The 22,532-nt window shown below is 35.5% G+C and overlaps 3 protein-coding genes across 5 annotated transcripts; 2 read left to right on the top strand and 1 right to left on the bottom strand.

The window, feature by feature from the left end:
* The first annotated feature begins 5,376 nt into the window (after positions 1-5,376).
* Positions 5,377-10,265, top strand: mecr (mitochondrial trans-2-enoyl-CoA reductase). Of its 2 annotated transcripts, none has more exons than XM_055047161.1 (10): positions 5,377-5,664; positions 7,310-7,407; positions 7,499-7,624; positions 7,720-7,863; positions 8,068-8,170; positions 8,283-8,385; positions 8,478-8,551; positions 8,642-8,702; positions 9,658-9,730; positions 9,824-10,265. In XM_055047161.1, the coding sequence occupies exons 1-10, from the start codon at positions 5,474-5,476 to the stop codon at positions 9,985-9,987; spliced, it is 1,137 nt and encodes a 378-aa protein (XP_054903136.1). In that variant the 5' UTR covers positions 5,377-5,473; the 3' UTR covers positions 9,988-10,265. The 2 variants fall into 2 exon arrangements, with proteins under 2 accessions (XP_054903136.1, XP_054903135.1); XM_055047160.1 differs by having other exon boundaries at positions 7,499-7,630.
* Positions 10,266-10,419: 154 nt separating this feature from the next.
* Positions 10,420-14,566, bottom strand: smpdl3b (sphingomyelin phosphodiesterase acid like 3B). The gene is made up of 8 exons (XM_055047159.1): positions 14,484-14,566; positions 14,166-14,379; positions 13,064-13,161; positions 12,819-12,962; positions 12,541-12,710; positions 12,010-12,190; positions 11,799-11,932; positions 10,420-11,641 (listed from the first exon to the last, which is right to left on the bottom strand). Exons 1-8 carry the CDS (start codon positions 14,542-14,544, stop codon positions 11,279-11,281), a joined length of 1,365 nt encoding a protein of 454 aa, XP_054903134.1. The 5' UTR covers positions 14,545-14,566; the 3' UTR covers positions 10,420-11,278.
* rpa2 (replication protein A2) lies at positions 14,500-22,517 on the top strand. Of its 2 annotated transcripts, none has more exons than XM_055047162.1 (9): positions 14,500-14,600; positions 16,306-16,400; positions 16,662-16,763; positions 17,588-17,701; positions 19,043-19,117; positions 19,311-19,427; positions 21,069-21,206; positions 21,355-21,449; positions 22,046-22,517. In XM_055047162.1, exons 1-9 carry the CDS (start codon positions 14,543-14,545, stop codon positions 22,131-22,133), a joined length of 882 nt encoding a protein of 293 aa, XP_054903137.1. In that variant the 5' UTR covers positions 14,500-14,542; the 3' UTR covers positions 22,134-22,517. The 2 variants fall into 2 exon arrangements, with proteins under 2 accessions (XP_054903137.1, XP_054903138.1); XM_055047163.1 differs by lacking the exon at positions 14,500-14,600 and adding an exon at positions 15,971-16,118.
* Positions 22,518-22,532: the final 15 nt, after the last annotated feature.

Below are 22,532 nucleotides of genomic sequence, written 5' to 3'. Positions count from 1 at the left end.
ATTCAGTATCATCAAATTGAACAGAAAAATATGTGTTTAATACCTCTGTGCGTAATGAAGCTAAATAATTTTCACTTTTTAAATTATTGATGTAATTTTTCGGTTGTTTTCGCATTTGAGATGCACCTGTACATTCTTGCAAATCAATCAATAATAGGCTAATGCCTGGCCTACAGGGGGCAGCACAATGACGCTGTTTGGCTTGAATTCAGTTGGTCTTCATTTCTGGGTTTTCTTAGACACTTTCATCTCTCTTTGAACATTATTCTGTCTTTACTGGCTGATCTGTAAAAGTCTGTTGCTTTATGAAAATTTTAAGTTGGATTTGACTGAATTTTCTCAGGGTTGAAATATACGTACATAGCATAAATATTTGAGCTTCTACTGAGTTACTGAGGGGTCCAGCTTTACTCTGGATGCTTAAATTTAAGAACAGAAACGAGGCAAAAATCTGACATGATGTTTCTTGTGAGCTAGCTGCTGCTGTTATTTTTTATGTCCAGTTTGATCTATTTCTAGGAAGATATTTAAGGCACTGTGTAGGCTTTTGACTTAGGAGCACCCAGTCTGCAAGGAGAAGCATGTAGACCTAGCTAGTCAAACAGCATATTACTCCCATTTTACAGGAGATGCTGACTGATACTTTAACACCCAATTAATATATATGTAAAATTATTTTTAAGAAATGCATTCTACTTATTTATTTTCATCCGAAAGCAGCGCATCTTCTCCCTGTGCTCCTTTTGAAGCCTGTCAGCAATGAATGTTTCAGTAGAGATCATCATATAAAACACAAATGGGTCGGTGAAAGCTTGAAGAAGATCTGGTTTACAATCTTAACATCATGGTATTCTTGCTGCTGTGTACATATCTGCTTGAAAGATCATTCCGTTAATTTAATTTGGCCTGAATGCAAGGTAACAGTACTATATTGCAACATAAGAATATGAATATGCAAAACGTACTGTGCAGGTACATAGAATGAAGACTGATCTAAACTGTGAGGATTTTCTTTTCCTTGTTTATCCTTCTTCTTTTTTTTTTTTTTTTTTTTAGTATATTATTTTTTATGCGCAATGAGCCTTTTAGGAGAAAAGCTCATTGATATTCCTATCTATGCCAAACCCAATGCAATGCCACTCTGCTCTAATCATGTGTAAGATGCATTAATATGTTTTCTATATTTCATTTTTGTTGCGCCTGGATATGTTTAATGTTTTTATATAAGATTTTAATGTTTTTACATGCTATAGAAAATACCTCCTCTTAAGCTCACCTCAGGAATTGCTAATCTGAAAACTCAGGGATGGTTTTAGATTAAATTTGAGGAGTCAGTGTTCATTCCAGAACAAGCATGGATTAAATGCTCAATTAACAAAATGTGAAAAATGTAACAAAGAAGCCAAACTACTGAAAATGGCTTTGTGAGAGTCTTGATGCTTATTTTGTCTTTTTAAACATGGTGAAAATTTATTGGCAATTTCTTTTTTAACTTTTGGTCAGGAAAGCAATCTTGCCCTAACATTGTATATCAACACAGATTAATGGTGTTTTTTACATCTCCTTTGCCTAATATGAAGAAAGTGTTCCACTATTATTGTATTCTTTTCTCTGTAATGGTTGTAGATTGGGATAAAAGTAGGATATTTTTAAGGGACTGGGGCTAGTAGTATATAATCGTTGTCTCATCTCAACGTGTTGATAATTGGTGTTTCAGACTATCAATGCTTATGACAAAAAGAATGTGCCACAAATGACTTAACACACAAATGACTTCTTTTATTCCAAGTGGATTTTCCACAAGTTCAGAATGTGTGACGTTAAATCATTCAAAAGTTTGATTTAGTTGTTGAATTATTTCACTCAAGAATTATTGGAATGCAAAACCTTATATTAAGTGAATATTGTTCATTTATAGTGTCAGTATATACGTCAGTTTTAAGAATTTACTCTTTTCCTTATTTGTCACCTATCTGAGCACTGACAACTTCATTTGTTAAACTGACTTAGGCAATGTTTACATGTAATTCTCAAATTTGGAGTAAGTTAAACTGCTATGATGGGTTAGGGATTAATTAGTTGTACTGTGCTATCTCTAATTATAACATTGGAACTCAGAATGTATAAAAACCTACAAATTTATTGTCAAGAACTTGGTTCCTTTAAAGTGCAACAGCTTGTATGACTAGCCCAGGGTAACATTTGAAGCAGATCAAGGCGTTTTAATAGTTTTTCTTTTTGTACTCATGTTGTTTTTGACCATCAGTCAGTTCATTTGTGGTGTTATTGTATTTTATAAGACATATTTCTACAGGGCTATGTCAGAAAAATGTGCATTTACTATTAATGAATGTATTAGTATTTACTGTCATAAAACTTACAATAATCTTTAACTCAGGAAATTTAATGATTATAGTCTGTCAGTGATGAGCAGCATGTGAGATTTTCAAAGTAGTTTCTATATGTAAAATGTTGCTTCATTTCATAATAAACTTGTCAATATTGTTTTTTTCCAGCTTTTTATTTTAAAAATATATTTTGTCAAGAGTGCTGTTTTGTTACTTCTGAAGTCAACTCAGTCACTACAATCAAAAGCAATGTATTTATTATGCTATTACATATTCTGTCTACCTCTTGTATACTTATTTATTTTTGACCAGGAAAGAATCAGAGATTTAAATTTTCACAATAGTGCTGACAATATAAAAGCAGCTCACAATGCAGCTGAAATATAACACTCAGAGTTGACACAGTAAAGAACATATAAAGGTTTTTCATTTGCAAACTTATCAATTTATATACAAATGTTTTACAATGTTGAAAGTTTGTGGTATGACTTCAACTCATTCTGCAGCGTATTCTATAAAGTGTAATATCTGAAGGCTTAAGCACAAGCTTCTTGGTGCATGTAATAGGAATAACCTGAAACTAATGCACTTTTGAGGAAGTAGGATTTTTAGTATGAAGGAAGAAAAACATAAACATTCAACATAAGAATACAACAAATTGGTTGATTGTACCAAGTGTATTTTGGCACTATGGACATACAGGACACCTGATACATAAATGTAGCATATATACAAATCGTTCACCAGCTCTTTGTCATAATGAAAATATGATTCTACAGCAGTTTTATCTTGATTGCGTTTTGACCAACCGCTTGATGTATGAAAATCAACAGTCAGTATTCTTAAACTTTTTTCAGATGCTGGCTCTGTCCTCAAAACAAAACAACATTAAACTCAGTAAATTTGCAGTATTGTCAGCATGAACATATTTTTAAAACGTGATAGGATATAACATTTATTAGAAAACGTGTCTCTGCAGTATACTTTTAGCAATAGGGAGCTACAACATATATCGTTAGTTTGTGTTTTTGGTTAAGTTAAATAGGTACCACTAGTGAGATATATGCCAAAAGATTAAAAGAGGTCAATGACAAAAGTTACCTTTCACCTCCTCGAGCTGTTGCGTTCCCTTTTCTAAAACCAAACAGTTTTTTATTTGTTTCACTAGATATACAAAAAAATATATATATTTTTTAAAGTAAATTAAAACAAATGTAAGTCTCCTATAATGTATATTCTTTGTTTCTGATGCTCTTTCAACACAACTATTTTGGGATATGAAACATGCTAAAAATGGTGCCTGAACAAAGTTAGACATGCAGTTTGTTTCTCTTTGACATGTTTCCTGTTGCTGATGTTGCACACCCCACAGGGCCAACTAATCTGACCTTTCACTTCTGAAATTCTTTAGTAAAATGACTCCTTTCATGTATTTATTGCAATGACTTTTTTTGTAATGTCCTTAGGAAAACTTGCGGGAGTGAATTGACTCGTCATTGCCGTTTTGGGGAATTTGCCCATGTATTACACATTCCTTTACTACATTTAAAAATAATAATATAACAAGAAATGTTTTATTCAATAGCCCTGAAATACAAAAACAATAAATAAATAGACTTAACAAAAATCTCCAACAAATACTCAATATTCCCATGTAAAAAGACTCATTGGCCCTAATTTGTGGCTCTTCAGGTTACATTTATGGGTGGGAAGATTCAATTCTTCATCTGCTGTAGGGGAAAAGCAAAGGGGCGTGACTCTCAAGAATTCGAAGAAAATGAATAAGTCATGTTTAGTAAATACAATCACAAACTTTGGCAGTTCTTTCATAATTGGTGTTGAGTGAGTCCTTCCTTCTGTTGCCCTCCACATAATCAAAATGAAGAAAACCACAAAGCACATAAAATATTCCCCCTTCTCAGCAACAAGCAGGTGCTGCTAATGCCCCTATTGATTACAAACAAATACATTTATTTTATATATTTATGATATATCTATTAGCTACCTTGGCTATACCTATCAATAAATCCTGATGAATCCGATCCATTTGGTAGATCACATCCATTTCTTAAGCAAATGCATTCAAATTTTGATGATACTAAATTTTGTTCCTTTTACCAATAAAAGAGCTGTCGTTTTTGGATCAGAACCTCTGATAAGGACACTGCTTAGACAATCACTTGATCAGGATGCCATTAAATCAGCCACCAATAATAAAGAGAAGAATCTCTACTATTTTTGACAAGGAAATGTCACTTAAATCCCATTCTAAACAAGTTTTTTAGGATTTTCTTATTTCATCTCTGGAATGTTACCAGAATCAAACATATCTTATCCAGGAAAAAAAATATTCCATGTATTTGTAAGTGCAAGACTGGACTACTGTAATTCTTTACTATCAGGAACCCAACAAAATGCAGTTAAAAGTCTTCAGCTAATCCAAAATGCTACAGCAATTTGGATCGGGACTTTTTTTCATCATTTCTGATGAAAAAAAGAGATAATATTGTAGCTTCACCAGTTCCCCGTTAAATCCCAAATATAATGTAAGATTCTTGTACAATAACCAAGCTCCATCAAACATCAGAAATCTTACTTCTCCAAACAGAGAACTGTCCATTGATGTTTTGCTGGATTTAAACAATCAAAATTAATTGATAAAGAAATCGCTGTTTGTTACAGAATCAATGTGTTTCTTTTCTGAATTGAAATACCTTAGTAATTACATTTTTAGATGATTATTTGATTTATTGGTAAGCACATGACCTATGAATTAGGATTTATTTGTCTTATAAATGCAAACATAAAGTAAACATGAACAAAATCTCAGCATTTTTAGTGTGACTAACAACGTGAGTAATGAAGGTTAGTTGTTCGGTCACTCTCATAGATCCACGTTTCATGAAGAGAAAAAACAAGAAATTAATTCCTCTCGACTTTGACACAGAGTCATGTAGTACCGCGTAAATCCACCAGGGGCGCTAATCTCTGTTTATATTTTCAATGACAACCTCGTGCAAAACAAACATGGCTGCCGCCGCAACACTAGCTTCGCAGTCTATTGCTGCCTTGAATTAGAGCTGTTATTTACGACTACTACCTGTGAAGTTGTGTTCTCGGTTAAAATGGGGCTTTCGGTTCTCTCGGCTATTTTCAGAAGCCGGGTAGTTTGTCAAAGAGGTTTTGAGGCTCTTTTAAGTTGTCCGAAGCAGATGAAAGCTGGCGTTTCTCTCTTCAGCCATTCATCTGGACGCTGTGCACACACCTGTCAAGCTCTGATCTACAGAAAACACGGAGACCCTTCTCGAGTGGTTGAGTAAGAATATGCGTCTGGGGGGGAAAAAGCATTAAAGTTTTTCTTTGTGTTGCAAAGAAGACCTCCTTGGGATCCATTTAGCTGACCTCGTATGTCTCCTCCAATCAAATTTAATACCACGTCTGTTGCAAACCAGAAAAATCTCACCTCTCTGTGGTTGTTGTCTTTCTTGCTTTGTGCTCGTAATTGTCCACCGAGGTTCTTGTACGGGGAATCCCTGAGTAGCACCTTGGTTGTGGTGAATGTTTTTCCCCTCGATCACAATCACGCCTTGAGGGGACTGATGGGCACATTGCAGCCCACACACCAGCTATAACAGCTTGTTTTCATGATTGAAAACATTGTTTCAATCATAAAATAATGTTGTTTATGACTAAAAAATAAAACAACATTGTATGGTCATATGATACGCCTACCATATGAAAACGCAGATGTTTATACACCTCAACATAAATTAATACACTTATATTAATAGAAATGTTTTGAAGTTATTTAATAACCCATAAAGAGATGCCTTGAGTTTATTTTGTTCACTATTTGTTTGATATCTTTCACCTTTATTTCTTGAGATAATAAACTCCTGTCTCACAATATCATAGGGCTGGATTTGCCATAATCCCAATCCCACTTTACTGACATTGGTTTTGATCATTAAGAAAAACTAAACCTTGGTAATTGTCTAAGATAAAAACTGTTTTTTTTTTGTTTTGTTTTTTTTTTTGTTTTTTTTACTCATTTTAGGACAATGAGAGCAGAAAAAAAAGCAATGTTAGCACAAAACCAAACAACAGAAACCAGTACCAAATACTTTCTTACAGTTCAGGCCTTCCACTGAAACTTTACTTTCAGCAACTTAATATGGAGGTAATACAGCAAATTAGTCAAATTATGAATGACTACAGACTTGCCTGTTGACAGTTTTGTGTATATTTTTTTAATCCATTTTAATTTTGGATGTAGTCATTGACAGAGCTATTGGCAGTTTTACTGATGTGCATTTGGGTTTTATTCACCAAAGGAAGTATTCAGTTCCATTTTTAGTGTTTTCTCACTCACTAACTTTCTCTAATCTGTTTTGCTCTTTGAGAGAAAGTACTGTAGTTCTGACTACTTATGTGTGTAGTTCTGTATATTTCCTGATGACATTCTTAAGTTTGTTACCTCTTTAATTTTTCTTTCCCATAGATTCCACTAAATCAATATGGCTGATCTATGAGATGTTTTGTGACCTGGATTATTGGAACTTAATGTATCTGTTCCTTAATATTTCCCATAGAAAGTACCCCTGGCTCAGTGGTTTTGTGTTTATTTGTGTCTTTTTTTTGTAGTGAAACCTTTCACAAAGCTGTCATTGCATTTAAGCTCATGTGTTACTGTGCTTTTTTGTTTTAAATTCCATTGAAGGTACTCTTGGGTACAATGGTTTTTTTGTGTAGCAAACCTAAATGGAAGGGTTGATTGAGCTATGAACTCTGCTTTTGTTTTTTTTTACATAAAAGTACAAAGTACATGTGGCACAGTTTTTTTTCTTCACTTTTTTCCCGATATTCATGTTATTTTGACTCTAAAGAAACATAAAAAGACTACAAATATCATGGTTTGTGTCTTTTAACTAAATGTGTATTTTATTTTTTTACCATTCCAGGTTGGAAGATGTACCAGTGCATCAAACAGGTGCAAAGGAAGTCCTGGTTAAACTGCTTGCATCACCAATAAATCCATCTGACATAAACATGATTCAAGGTATTGGTGGTTTCATTTCACATTGTGCAACAACAAAAAGCTACATTATTATGAAAATACTATTGTAATTCTAACAGTTTTTTGTGTTTAGGTACCTATTCTATCCTGCCAAACCTTCCTGCCGTTGGTGGCAATGAGGGAGTGGCTCAGGTCATAGAAGTGGGGAGTCAGGTGAAATCTCTTAAAGAAGGAGACTGGGTAATCCCCAGAGATGCGGGTCTTGGTAAATTAAAACTTAAGATTTCTTTGTTTTAGAAAGTAACATTTTCTGCTATTTTTTTTATCTGGTTTTGTTTTGATTTGTGTGATCAGGAACATGGAGGGAAGAGGCAGTGTTAGCGGAAGATGACGTTATCTCAGTGCCAAACGACATTCCTCTGCTCTCCGCCGCCACACTGGGAGTCAGTCCCTGCACCGCCATCAGGATGCTCTCTGACTTTGAAGATTTGAAGCCAGGTAAGTTTTCCAACATGTAATCCATATGTTCTTATTTCACCAAACTAAATCATTGGGGTTTCTAGTTTTATAAAAACACATCAGTAATCATTCTGAGTGAATACATTTTTCATTACATTCATTATAAATTTTCTGATGATAAATAACATTTTGTTTTGGAGGTGTCTTGACAATATAATTTTCCAAAATTTTCTGCCCTAATAGGAGACTCTGTGATCCAGAATGCAGCCAATAGTGGAGTAGGGCAGGCTGTCATACAGATTGCTGCTGCAAGAGGAATAAACACCATAAATGTTATTCGAGACAGGTAAAGTGCCATTTAAATACCCAAATTTACCAACATTTTTATTAACCTTTTAAATATTTTTTTCTTGTTTTAAACCATGCTGAGGGTCTTGTTTGTTCCATACTCTCCAAAGGCCCGATTTCACACAACTCAGTGACAGGCTAAAGGTTATAGGTGCCAGTCATGTAATCAAAGAAGAGAGCTTGAGGCGACCCGAGATGAAGGAACTGTTCAAGGTCTGTTGCTTTGAAGATAAGCTCACTGATAAAAACAGAAATGTGATGTGGTTTTGGCCTGTTGTTCAATGTATGTCACGTTTTTTCCACAGACATGTTCAAAGCCTAAACTGGCTTTAAATGGAGTCGGAGGAAAGAGTGCAACAGAACTGCTTCGTCATCTACAGTGAGCGTCTTTGATCTGTCTTTTTTTTTTTTTTGGTCTTAAGAAATGGCTAGATATACTTCTTTTCCATTAATTTGGTTCTGTTTCTAGAGTTGGAGGGTCTATGGTGACATACGGAGGGATGTCTAAGCAGCCGGTGATTGTTCCTGTGGTAAGGCATCACTTTAAACAATAACCACAGAAAAGATAGATACAGTGGCTTACAAAATTATTGATACACCTTGAACATTTTCACATTTTGTCACATTATTATCATGTAGTTTACTGGCATAATAATGAAGTGAAGGAAAATAAAAACCTTAAATGTATGACATGAATTTCTACCCACTAGTTTCAGAACGACATTTTGTTGTAGTTTTGGCAGAAAGTATTTTGGCATTTGTCTCTACTCACTTTTTTTTTTATTTTGAAACTAAAATGACTACCAAGTTCCCCATTGAAAAAAATTTATCTGAAATTGAAAGGGACTCCTTTTTTTTAACTTTTAGCCATAGATTCTCGGTCTGAAGTAGCTCTGGACATTGACTGGGCAACTCTAAAACATAATCAAGCTTCAATCTAAAACATTCCTCTACAGATCTGTGTAAAGTAAATCTCTGCAGCTCCTCCAGAGTTACCACAGGACTCTTGGCTACATGTCTGATTAGAAAGGCTCGCCATTGATATGGTGTCAGTTTATAGGCGGATGGTTATAAACCATCCGCCTGCAATTTGAATAAACCTATTTGAGATGTTAACAGCTTGGCGTATTGTTTTAAAGCCTAATCCTGCCTTTAACTTATCCACAAGTCGCTGATAGGTCTCCTGTGTTCTTTGGTCTTGAGTAACAGAGTAATCTACACACAGATGGATTAAGAAAATTAATAAAGTTGTTGTATTGGGTTTTATTTTGGAGTATCAAAGTTAAAGAGCTTCGATGTGAATGTAAGTCAACCTTTCAAAAAAATCAATAAAAAAAAGATGACTATCCTTTTCAAACATTTAGATAAAATCATAAATGTGAGAAAAGTTTAGGGATATGAATACTTTTGCAAGTCACTAAAAATTAGATTAGCTGTTGCTGAAATGTTTTCCTATTGTACATTAATTCAATGTGGTGTCTCTAGAGTGCTCTCATTTTCAAGGATGTAAAAGTTCTGGGTTTTTGGGTGACACAGTGGAAGAAAGATCACTCTCACGGTAAGCAAGCATATTACCTGCTGTGTGAAATGAGAGTGAGAGTATCACAAAGGACTTTTAAAATAGATTTGCTGTTATCATTTTTTTCCCTAGATGGGAAGGCATTCAGAGCCATGCTGGATGAGCTGTGCTCTCTCATCCAGCAGGGGAAGCTAACAGCTCCTGCCTGCACAGAAGTGCGCATGCAAGACTATAAAAAGGCACTGGATGCAGCCATGCAACCTTTTTCTTCCCGTAAACAAATCTTAATTATGTGAGAGTTCTGCTTTCATTAACCATGTCGTGACAGATGTGAGTAAACTTGTGTCACTCACTTCTGGATAACAGAAGTGAGTCACTTCTTACTTCTCACAGGTAGTGGGTCCAGCGAGTGACCCAAGAGCTGGGACACTAGCTATTGGGCCTGAGTTACCTCATGGGTCTTAGGTAACTCAAGCAAATGTCACTTTATCGTTGATCCATTTACCAGCAGACCAGTTAGAGTGTTCAATAAACATGCTTTCTCAACAGTCTCAAAGTTCACTGTCTGTCTTTTCACCTCATCATAATATTTCTCGGTGTTTGGTTTACAAGCAGTAACAAAAACCTTTATTTGAACATAGGAGATAACAAAAGCTATAAAGATACTCAAATAACAGCTATCTGTCTTGCGCAACAACAGAAAAAAAAAATATGAAGAGGAGCGACACTGTTATCGGGAAGTATATTTATTGCTGCAGAAATAACAGTACAGTGAGTTATTTTTTTGTTTTTTCCCTCTTCATTTAAATAACAGTTTCTGTTATTTACGATAATGTCATTCAGTTTTGAGTTATGAGAATGTGATTGTGATACACAGCCAAGTTTAAGCTGGATGTTAATTACAATATTTTTTAATATCTGGGTGAAAATCTGAACCCACTTCTACATTAGACTTTTACAAGAAATGTCAACAGAGACCTGTCACTATTATATGTCAGTGCTGTTATTCTAGAGTCTAGAGTCAATCTCGGTTGCACTATGAGCTAAAGTGTTTTCTCAGCTTTTATTTTAAGTGTGTAACAAGTGTGATGTTCTTTGCCTCCTGAAACTATTGATACACTACTTTGCAGCACAAACTATCTTCTAGTAAGGTGTGACACATTAAATTCAGCTCGTCAACTTCAATATGCATTAAAATAAATGAACACTTAATTCTCCATTAATATTGATGGACATAGCTTTCTGTGAAAAGCCAGCTTCTTTAGCGATTAACTTATGTGTATTCCCCTTGTTACTGAGGGTGACCGAGCTTCTGCAGTTTTCTTCTTCATTGTGTAGGCCACAATATTGACAACATATTTTTATATATGTAAATATTTTTTTTATGTTATGTACAGTTATTACTTTTAGAGAAACTGATTAGCCATAATCATAAACATTAACAAACATCTGAAACATCATTTGTGATAAATCTGTTTATGCATTTTTGGATTAAATGCCTGAAATAAACTAACATTTTAATAATATTCAAATGAATTTAACTTCACCTCTAAATGTCCTAGAAACAAATTGCAATGCTGATCATCTCTACCACCCAGCAACCAACACAGTTGCTGCCATAGAAACAACCAGAAGCAGCTCCCCATAAATAGAAGCGGCTCCTTCCTTCAACAGGCATTGCTCATACCTATTAAAGTCTATTTCTCTTGCTGCACATACATGGTCAACACGGCAGTCGCCATCACACTCTGTCAGGTCATAGCTGACAGAGTTGAACTCGTAGTATTTCTGCAGGTAGCAGCGATCAGCCGCCATGCGTTCCAGAACCTGGTGCATGGAGCCTGGAGAAGCATTGGGTACTCTGAAGCTCTCTGTCAGACGGTACTCTTTCTCCCAGCGTTCTGCATCTGCATTGGTGTGTGTGAGGTTCAGATAATATGTCACCACATCCTGTTCACACAGTGGGGTTGAGAGACAATATGAAGCAGAACATTAAGAGTGAGAAGTATTATTTTTCTGAAGAGTTTATAAACTCATAACATAAAAACAGTGTCACCTAGAATCTATGGCTCTTATTGAAACGATTGCATGAGAGACCAATACTTACTTTCACAAGCAATGTTTCAGTGTCATATTCAAAAACACGAATCCCGGGGTTGTTAGCTCCGTTCTTGACACCAGGAAGTGTCGTTTCCCATGGTGTGACCCCTGGGCTCAGAAATATTGTACTTATGGGCAAGCCTGTGGAAACAGAGTTCAAGTTTAACAGTTGCAAAGACATACCATTTCAAAGACAGTCGTGAAACACTTTGATGTACCTTCTGTGGTGTAGAACATGCGAAAGCTGTCAGTATGATGATGGCCAAAGAACTGCCCGATAATAACCGAATGATGCTTCTGAATCAATTCCAAATATCTCGTGTTGAACTTTTGTGTGAACCATGATACACTTCTTTTCTTCTCAAAGAAACCTGGAGGAACATGACCAATGATGTAGACCTGAGAAAATAAACCAAGTAAAGTCAGCTCAAATAATCTGTTTAGTTTTCTTTGTTGATGTTAGAATTAAAACAAATGAAAGAGATTTAAAATGTCAAACTTGGCCATTTTTACACATTGCTTAGTGCAACCCCTCATGTGAAAAAAATTAAGAAATGTTCATGTCATTTTTATCTCTGGAAGAGAAAGTGATTAAAGAAAATATATCAACAGAAATGTCCATCCTGCCCACTAATAACTAGTGTTACTCCACGCACCCACATTTTTTAGTGTGCATATTACATTTTAGAAAGTTCTGTTTTTCATAAAGATTTTCTCACTTACATGTGAGGAAATATCACGCTTTATACCTTCTCTTTGTTGTTGCTGGCTGCTGTAAGGGTCTGATCCAACCAGCTAAACTGACCTGCTGGATCTTCATCATTCATGGTCACCTTGTTCTGGTAGTAGTAGAGGTTGGTGTTGAGGACCAACACTCTGTAACCTGCTCGATTCAGTAGTTTTTCTGTGTAATATCCACCTAATCAAAAATATATATACAGTATATTTCACTGCCTAGTTTTGCTATGAACCACACAGTTGATAACACTACAAACTGATCTTTGGAGAACAAATGTGCAAGAGTCACCATTTTTAAATGTTTCTTTGGAGTCTGCCTCCAGCCAGCCATGCCACATGTCTGCTATTTTGTCATAGATGGAGTTTGGGCTTGGAGGAAGTTGACTCTTGGGGTGGTAGTCATGGTTCCCTAGTGCAGAGTACACTTTTGTATCTGTAAAAGGCACATGATCAAAACATTTCATTTATTAGATTAAATGTGTAGATATTGGTGTTACATTTTTTTTTCTATATAAGCACCCAATGATGTCTTACGTGGAAACACCTCAGTTATGATCTCAGTGAGATTGCCAATGATGTTGATCACCTTCTCTTCTCCTAGATCCTCATTTGGGATATGTGGCGTGTCATCTCTGTAATGTTTTAAAATAACCATTTTAGGGATAAAAGACTCAAAAAGAGTCTACAATGCTTACAATATAACACAGTAGCCCAACTGTGTTATACACATTGTAGGCAGTCTAAAAAAAATTAAAAAGAAAAAAACATACACAACTGCATTAAGATTGATAATCATTGTCATATCATTGACAGATTATTTTTGTTTTTGCAGTTTCTTTTTAAAATCTATGTCAGAGGTTTGCAACCTGCAGCTCTGTGGCCACAAGTGGCTCTTTATAACTCTGGCTAAAAAGATGAAGAACAACAAATGTTTATAAATACAGACATTATAACGACAAAATGCATGTTTTGCATTTGGTAAGCAATGTCTTTACATTTGTTTGGAAACATGTGGTTTTATTTCTTTTTTCCTCCACAATTTTCTACAAATATCAAGAAGACAATGTCTCAATCTTCTTTTGTCAATATTGGTTTTAACTTTATTTTGATACCAAAGAAGAGAAATAAAATCTTTACTCTTCAAAAATTGACAGCAAATCTCCTACAGTAGATATTCATCAAAAATGAGAAGTTTTTTTTTCTTTCAAAAGGTCCTGTAGCATGTGGCTCTAAACTTGTTTTTTAGCTGCACTGAGGCTAGAATTTGATCCAGGATCTTTTGTCTAGACTACTTTTGAGATTTCAGTTTGTCTGTCTTTCTATACACCTATTTTTGGTTCTCATTGTTTCTTAAAATGAGAAACAATGAGAACCAAAATAGGTGTTGAGCTGGAAGGGGGGCTGCATGCAAAGTTCATGCAAAAAACGCCACTGCCAATATATTTGGAAAAGCAAAAAGACAGCATGTTGTTTTCATTTAGTTGCAGGGCAATGATGAATCATAAGTCACATATTTTTCTTTCCTTTAAAAAGGCAAATGTAAGTCGTGTTTTCTTTTATAGTTCTTCGGGTTAATCAGATTTAACCAAAAAGATGAATCCAGTTTTTCATCACAGCAGACTGGTACATGGCCTACCCGGTCCACACAATGAAGTCTGGGTCTGGCAGAATCCTCTTCATGGCGTACACCGAGGAGTTTATCAGGTGCCATGGCGCGTCACAGGCGTAGGCTCCAAATTTACCAGCATTGAGCGCTGGACGTTTACCGCTGGATGCGCACACTTGCTCCGGGTTATCTGTTAGTTTGTACGTCGGGTCCCAGTGCAAATCCGTGATATGCCAAAACCTCCCTGGATAAAACCAGCGCGTAATTACGCACAGTAAGCCACCTCTTTAAAGGTGATATCGGAGAGATTTAAGAAATCCCACAATGTGCAATAACGTTACTTCTTACCTGATAGTGCAAGAGACTCTCCAAAGAATAGACAAGATAAAAGCAACCCTACAGGAGACATGTTGGACACCTCGACAACGGGAAACGCTCGGCAAAAGCAAAGGAGAGGTTTTAAAGGCAAGTGATTAAAGGGCGAAGGACGATAAGATATCTAGAACTAAACACGCTCTCATCTTGACGTTTACAGCCAAATATCTCTTGAAATCACTGCAGATGAAAAATAAACACGAGCATGCTATGACGTTATCATTTATGCGCATTTGATGCAGTAGATAGCAGAGTGACGAATCACTTTATTTGGCTCTTTGATTCAGAAGTAATTATTAAAGTAATCCAAACACTAAACACGATATGGAACGGATGGGAGAAGGAACTACCAGGAAAGGCATTCATACATAAACTATTTTTATGTGGGCTAAAGATATCCAGATACTGTTGCCAGTTAAGATCATGCTTCAGTCTACAATAAAGAAGTGTCCAGAGTACAAGTTTTATATCATCTGTTTGTTACACAAGGTTTCAGTTTTGTTTTGTATTTGAATTATGAGAAAATATGAAAAACAGTTTTGATTCATAAATTCATTTAAACTATGTCCATACCACACATATGCTTATCACACAAAGAGAGATCTGGTCAATTGCCTGTTGATAATGCTATATGTGGTGAAGTCAATAAAAATTCTCAGTAATTTGGGATTTTCACTGTCAGCAAGCTATCATAAAAATAAACAGAAACACGTGACATAGCCTATGTCTCTGCGTGTGAATCTAGAATACATATTTTATGACTTCAACTACCAAAATGAGTTACACTTTTCAATTACATTCTGATTACTGAGAAGCACATAAACAGATGTCATAAACGGGATTATTCAAAATACTGGCTCCTGTGTTGCGTTCATGGTACAATTCCTTTTAATATCGCTTATTTCAGAGCAAAACTATGGACAGTGAGATATTTAGAACTGAAGTGGGATTAAGTACAAAGATCATTATTGTAACAATGTCAGCGGAAAAATGTTTTTTTTTTTAATGGTCCATTTAGTAGGATGATAATTTGCTAAAACTTAATTTTTAAATTCTAGGATTCAGAATTTTGTAACACTATTTTATTTTTTTCATGTATGTAATAGCCTATTAACTATTTTAGTTGGGAATTTAAATATTTACGAATGTATATGTGGAAATCATAACCTACAAGATGTGCAGATCATACTCAATATTTGCAGCAGAGAACGCTGTCTTGTGCTATAATTTTCCCTGATGTTTGTCTGCAAGGTTTCCAATGCCATATGATAAGTCTTCCTGCAGAACCACTAAATAAAGATACGTAACATATATAAGTAAAAATATATATAATAACATCAGTGGTTACCTTCTTAACAAGACAATATGCAAATATGTGATCTGATGTTCGCCTAGCAAGCAAATATCGGGGCAAAAATAAACCCACAATCACTCCAGTTTCGCGGGACTTTAGGGTGTGCGCATGCGTCTTGCCTAAAGTTTAGCGCGGGTACACACAAGAAGAATAACAGCTGCTAATCCCCGCAGACTACCTTGTTTAGCAAAGTTTACAACGTTCAGATTAGTTTTTAACACGTTATATCCGTAGTGCCAGTATGTGGAATCAGGGTGAGTTCACTTCCCATGCTATTTAGTGTGTTTTTAAAGCGGACATTATTTCGTTGGCGCTTTCTCCCTCGGCTAACGTTAGCTCAACAGCCGTGTTGTTTTGTTGTTAATGAAGTGATTGTTTGAATCCGGTGTTGTTGGGAATTATGGTGGATATGAAATAAGCGCCCACTTTTTGTATTTCCAGGAGGATACAGCGAGTCTGGGATGGTAGGGGGCTACACTCAGTCCCCGGGAGGCTTTGCATCTCCTTCCCTGTCTCAGGGTGGAGAGAAGAAAGGGGTGAGTAATTAAGTGATGATAATGTCAGAGTGTAAAGCATAATGGTCATAACATCTAAAACTATATATAAAAAAAAAGGAGTTTTTGTTATTTGTTACTGCCTCCTAACCTATCATGCTCCTCTTCCCTTTTGTACATGTCTTTGCTTCCTATGGATGTCTTTTCAGCACGTCATGTTGAAGAATATAGATGTTAATAGACTGAAAACTGAATTACAGGACCTTAAATATATTTCTATTTTTTAATTTGTCATCAAATTAGAGGACCCGGGCCACACAAATAATCCCCTGCACAGTGTCCCAGCTGATGTCCGCCTCACAGGTCGATGAGGTCTTCAGAGTGGGAGATGTGGAAGTGACACAGGTATGCTGAAGAAAAACACGGTGTGAATCTACATGTCACTGGTTAAGACAAAAGAGGCTGCTCTTGTTTGAATGACCAAGTTCCCCTTGAAAAATTTAGATTTTAACATGTAGTTGGTACTGCAACAAGCAACATAAAATCCATCCACATTTTCTATTGCACCAATCAACCAGTTTATTCTAAGCTTTTTATTTTCTTTACTGGCACTGATTGGAGATTATTTTTTAAAAAAATATATTAATCTTTACTCTTATTAAATGAATCAAAACTAATACACTGTTTTGAATTTATCAACAATCAAATTAATATTATTTCGATCTTTAAATGTGTAATTCCTTTATCTAATGGATTGTAAACTAATGCCACTGTTAGCGGGGGTATTAGTATTATTGTATTGTTTGTCTTTTGCATGGTTTGGTTATGCCATTCAAAGTTGGAATTAGCAGGTCAGACCTAAAAAATAAACAAACAAAAAAGGATGATATAATTGTCCATCAAAAATTTGATCAGTTAATTTTTATTGATGATGTAAAGAACCTGAAAACTCTAGAAAATGTCAGCTTCTTTAACAACCAACATCAGCTGTTTTGTTTGCCGAAGAAGCAACTAAAATAGCTATTAGGTGATTGCTGCCTAATAGCATAAACTTCTGTATTATCATTCAGTTTAAAAAAACTATGGTCTAAGACATCCAGTTGGTCCTACGAAGAACCAGAAATTGTAATATTTTTATTTCTGTACATAACGCACAGACACATAAATATGAGTGTTTATGTTTATTTTTTTTTTTGGTTTTAATGATTTTTTCTGTATATTTGTTCTAGGTCACCATTGTGGGCATCATTAGAAGTACAGACAAATCTATGACCAATATCCAGTACAAGGTGGACGACATGACTGGCGCTCCTATGGACGTGAAGCAGTGGGTCGACACAGAGGTATGTGGTAGACGTTTGTTGAGTTCATATCATCAGCATGACCATTCATTGTTGGATAAAATAATACAAAATGTAGCCCCTCTGAGGAGATTTTTATTTATTTATTCACATTTGCATGTTTTCTATTGTGTTTTGGATGTTGAAAGTTATAAAGCTTCACTCAGAAGAGATGCTGAAGTCAGAAGCAGCCCTCTAACTTCTTTCTGTTGGACTTAAAGTCTTGTTCATCCAAGTTTTAATAGCCTCATCACCACTAATCAAAATGTGAGGTTTGGGTTAATTTGCGAGCTGCTTTTCATATTGCGGAGCTAATGCGTCCATGTACATTTAGGCAACACTATGTAGAAACCAAATAGCACTGGCATGAAAGCAATGCATTGGGCTACAGTGCCGCTGTTTTTGTTTGAGTGTTAGCTTTTAGAAATGTGGAGCGCGAGTTTGCAGCTATATAGAAACAAGAAAGAAAAATGGTCAATGATTTCACATTTTGCACTATGTACACACAGTTGAAAGTTGTGACAAGAAACTTGGCTAAAAACATCAAATTGTCTGAGCAGACATGAACTGACCAATTAAAAATTTTGGAAAAAATGTAGTCATAACAACAAGGAATTAAGCAACCAAACAAACTAACTACTGTGTAAAGATTTAATGTTCGGAAATAATAATTCTACCCATATGTTTTAAAAAGAATAGGCAAACATACTTTTTTCTCTTGGCCATTTTTATGGCGCCCCTGAACTGCTGGCACCTTAAGCTGGCAGGCATTTGTCTGTACTATGGCTTCACCATAACAGGCCAGCAATGAATCTCTGTCTTTGAGTTTTCTGTGTCAGTAAAGCTAATATTTAACCAAATAGCATTAACTTGTCATCAAGAAGGTTTGTGTGTCACTGTTGCAGATAGTGGAGCTTTACTGAACTTTATAAATTGCTCTCGGAGTATAGCGTTGGCGGAACTAGCATCTGTCTGACTTCCTGGCTCAAAAAGAGGCAGGAAGACAGTTTGAGTTGCCTCATAGGGAAGATACTTACAAACAACTCTTTTGTTAGTATTCTCCACTAAGAAGATTGCATTTGTTTATTTGTTTTTCCGATTGACTCATGGTGGCAGAAGTTAAAACGTCTAGCAACAACTCATTGCTTTGATCAGATGGGTAGCGACAGGGAGGGGAGGGCCTGAGTGTCTGTTATTGATCTTCTGCAGCAGAAAGAAGTGCAGTAATTTTGTCAAATGAGTATCTTAGAATATATGTATTTCTTGCATTGAATTTGTTTAAATAGATTATTTTTTACATTCCGACAGAAAACCTTGTTTTTCTCATTTCTATTTATTCCCTAGGACCCAAGTGTGGACAGCACAGTGTTGCCCCCAGGAACCTATGTGAAAGTGTCAGGAAATCTACGGTCCTTTCAGGTAAACAAGTTTGACCTTAAAAATGTAACCTTGTGTGCCCAGATAAGAGGTTTCATCTGAAACAATAGACAGAAGTTTATTTAAATATAGAAGAAGTCTTTTGTCATATCAATTTTATATGAGGAAGCTGCTGCTGCTGGTTTATAAACTCATTAAAGGTTGTTTATTATTATTATTATTATTCTTCCTCAAGAACCACAGATCTGTTGTGGCATTCAGCGTCAGGCCCCTGGAGGACATGAATGAAATTACATCGCACATTTTGGAGGTCGTTCATGCGCACATGGCGCTCAGCAAACCTCAAACGATGGTGAGAAACTGCATGCTTGTCCCGCCAGTGTCACTTATCTGTTACTAAAACGTGAGAATAAGGAAGTACGGATCAGTTTATATGTGTCACAGCTGTGTTTGATTTCCTCATTTAAGTAAATACTCAGAAACCCAATAGACCATCATGAGAACAGTTGGTTGTTTTATGAAGTGAACTCAAGCAGAATCTCCACTTTTAGAAACTGAAGATGTTTGTTAAAAGCAGGGTGACTGTGGTTTTACTTCTTCCTTGGTTACAATTCAGAGAAAAGCAACCTTTATTCTTAACAAAGGAACTAAAATATGTTGGAGTTGCCAAACACATATGACTGTCAAGTTCAACATGGGCATAGCAGTGACTTGCAAAAGTTTTCAGATCTCTCAAACTTCATGGGTTGTGATGTTTCAACTACCATGCATACATTTCATTCGAACTTTGTGGTAGACCAACTAAAAAGTAGCAAATAATTGTGGAGTGGAAGAAAAAAGATGCACTCTTCACATTTGTTTCTTACCGTATAGCTTGCATTACTATTCAGTCCTATTTACTCTGAATCAAACCCCTAAATCAAATTAAGTGCAACCATTTTAATGTAGGTATAGATACAGATGTTCTTTGAAGGCCACTGATGTTCTTTAGATATTTTTCCACCAGAACTGAATGATTCAGAGAAACATTCAATACAGTGGAGGTAACTGTGGAGAGGGTCCAAGGAATGCTCAGCTACCGTGAAGCTAAAACCAGAAGCAAGGATTTCAGTTGCCCTCAAATCACATAGTGAACACGGAAAATATGGTGCTTTGGTTAGATGAAACAGAATGTCACTCTAAGCACACCAACCATTTAGTCCAGTGTGGTGGTAATATCATTTTGCGGTGGGTATTTTTTTCAGCAAGTACAGAAAAGCTAATTTAGTTGCATAGAAGACAGATGGAAATTAATGAACTGTGACCCTTCAGGAATATCAGTCTAAAAACCTTGGATGGGCGACGTTCATCTTCCTGCAGAAAAACAACCCTAAGTAGACAGAGTTAAAATGGAACAGATAAGATCAAACTGTATTCATACAGCATGTTGGAATGATCCAGTCAAAGTCCAGAGCTAAAACTTTTGAGAATCTTGACGAGATACACAGAAGCTCTCTAGCTGTGTGTTATGATCATATAGACACAACCCATATGGACTTACTTATTAATCAGGTAAAATCTGATCATCATCGGTTGCCAAAGGTTCAATGTGAGGTTATCAGGTCATCATGCAACCTTGAAAACCTTTTATCTTTTTCCTACCTCTTCACAAATATGCACTAATTCGTATTTGTTGGTTTGTTACAAAAAAAAAAAAAAATAGCTGGGTTGTAGTATCACAAAATATGCAAAAGTTTTCATTAACTTCAAGACATGAACAGATTTGGTTGGTCACTTCCATGGTTATTTTTGCAACTTTGCCTTGTTCTTAAAATCAAAACATATGTAGTAGAACACTTAGCATTTCTTCCACAGGTTTATAGTAATAAACACATCATTAAGGAATTCAATTGCCCTCAACTCTCTCTTGTATAAATTGATAACTGCGTTTTAAGACTTATTTCAGATTAAGGGAAAAAAAACATTAGTATCACTTCTGTTTTTTCTCTAACAGCCAGGTATTGGTGGAGGAATGGCTGTAAACAGCATGCCAATGCTCCAACAAGGCCCGGGGATGACCGCAGGGAGCTACGCAGGCACCAATGAGAACCCACTAATGGTCATAAATGGGTTAAGTGGGAATCAGAACCAGGTTGGTTTAAATAAGGAACCAAGTGTTTCCAATCATATCAACCTCATAAGCTTCCATATTTCTTTTATCCTTTATTTCTTTTTTCAGCTAAGTTTTATTTTTTTTTTGAGGCTTGGTCAATACATAGATTTTTTTTCCCTCTCACAAGGTGCTGAGTTTGATAAAAGGCTGTCCGGACCCTCAGGGTATTAGCATTCAGGATCTGAAGCAAAGGCTCAGCGGCATCAGTCTTGCAGTGATCAAGTAAGATACATTTTGCTTAGAGTTTCTGTAAAAGTGTAATTGAACATAAATGTAGCAATGTGATTTTCTGTTTAGAAAAAGCAAGTTAAAGCTAGATAACGAATATTTCATTTTAGTCAACATTGGACAGACTTGTCTTTTTGTCTTTTCTTTTTTTTCAATATCACAAAACTGAGATAGTAGAAAAAACACTTCTGGAAGAAATGTCTAACTTTCTTGGTACTTCCTAACAAAGTAAACCAACTTTTATGTTGCTTTTTTTTCCAAAATGTATTGTTAAATAAATTAGTTGAGGATATTAATTTGACCTCTGGTTTATTTGAAAGAAGCATTTAAAGTGGCTTTATGAAAGGTTACAGTTTCATAAATATTTAGGTTCAAACCTGGAAAGTAATTTTTTTTCTTTTACTAAATAAGCTTCTTTAAAATATGTTCAGTTAAAACTTCAATGATTCGATTTCAGTAATATTTTTGTATTTTAAACAGTTAGCTCTTATCGTCCTTATTCTTTTTGAATTAGATTAAAAATTACTATCCAATAATGTTTTGTTTTTTTTTCATTGGTGGTGAGTTCAAATGTCTCTTTGATCTAACAGACAAGCAGTGGAGTTCCTGAGCAATGAAGGCCACATCTTTTCAACCATAGACGAGGATCACTACAAATCAACAGACAATGATGACTAACCCACTTCAGCAGCACTTGTGGAGTGAAATATTTGCATTTAAGCTGCTAGCTTGATCAGTAAAGAGTTAAAAACTGCAAGTGCTTGACGCCTTCACCAATGAATAACTAAGTGAAAACTTGTCATCATTTATTTTGAGGTATTCTGGCTGATGTTTGAAGAGAATGGGGTTTGAGGAATCTTTTGGTTTCACATCCTGTTTTTCCTGAGCTCACTTCTGCCTCTTTGTTAGTCAGAAAAGAATTCAAATATGTTTATTTTTTATATGTTCTGAAGTACTGACTCTCACTTCCTCTAAAACAATTTTTACATTTAATAATTTGCAACATATATACTTTAACATCTAAAATTCATGTTTGATAAAATTAAAGATTCTACCAAAAGACTTTGCTTTCTTGAT

This window comes from Poeciliopsis prolifica, unplaced genomic scaffold, assembly GCF_027474105.1.
Source record: "Poeciliopsis prolifica strain line A6 unplaced genomic scaffold, Auburn_PproV2 SCAFFOLD025, whole genome shotgun sequence".
Lineage (NCBI taxonomy): Eukaryota > Metazoa > Chordata > Actinopteri > Cyprinodontiformes > Poeciliidae > Poeciliopsis > Poeciliopsis prolifica.
The sequence above is the reverse complement of the archived record's forward strand: the minus strand, read 5'-3'. Positions and strand labels throughout refer to the sequence as shown.

What these genes read in the sequence shown, in the direction of transcription:
- mecr (XM_055047160.1), top strand. Translation starts at nt 5,474, where the DNA reads ATGGGGCTTTCGGTTCTCTCGGCTATTTTCAGAAGCCGGGTAGTTTGT. An exon ending in ATAAATGTTATTCGAGACAG is followed by an intron (nt 8,171 to 8,282) that starts GTAAAGTGCCAT and finishes TACTCTCCAAAG; the next exon opens with GCCCGATTTCACACAACTCA. An exon ending in GAACTGCTTCGTCATCTACA is followed by an intron (nt 8,552 to 8,641) that starts GTGAGCGTCTTT and finishes TTCTGTTTCTAG; the next exon opens with AGTTGGAGGGTCTATGGTGA.
- rpa2 (XM_055047162.1), top strand. Translation starts at nt 14,543, where the DNA reads ATGTTGGACACCTCGACAACGGGAAACGCTCGGCAAAAGCAAAGGAGA. An exon ending in TAAGTGGGAATCAGAACCAG is followed by an intron (nt 21,207 to 21,354) that starts GTTGGTTTAAAT and finishes CCCTCTCACAAG; the next exon opens with GTGCTGAGTTTGATAAAAGG. An exon ending in ATCAGTCTTGCAGTGATCAA is followed by an intron (nt 21,450 to 22,045) that starts GTAAGATACATT and finishes TTGATCTAACAG; the next exon opens with ACAAGCAGTGGAGTTCCTGA.
- smpdl3b (XM_055047159.1), bottom strand. Translation starts at nt 14,544, where the DNA reads ATGTCTCCTGTAGGGTTGCTTTTATCTTGTCTATTCTTTGGAGAGTCT. An exon ending in CATAACTGAGGTGTTTCCAC is followed by an intron (nt 12,963 to 13,063) that starts GTAAGACATCAT and finishes TGCCTTTTACAG; the next exon opens with ATACAAAAGTGTACTCTGCA. An exon ending in CTGAAACATTGCTTGTGAAA is followed by an intron (nt 11,642 to 11,798) that starts GTAAGTATTGGT and finishes CTGTGTGAACAG; the next exon opens with GATGTGGTGACATATTATCT.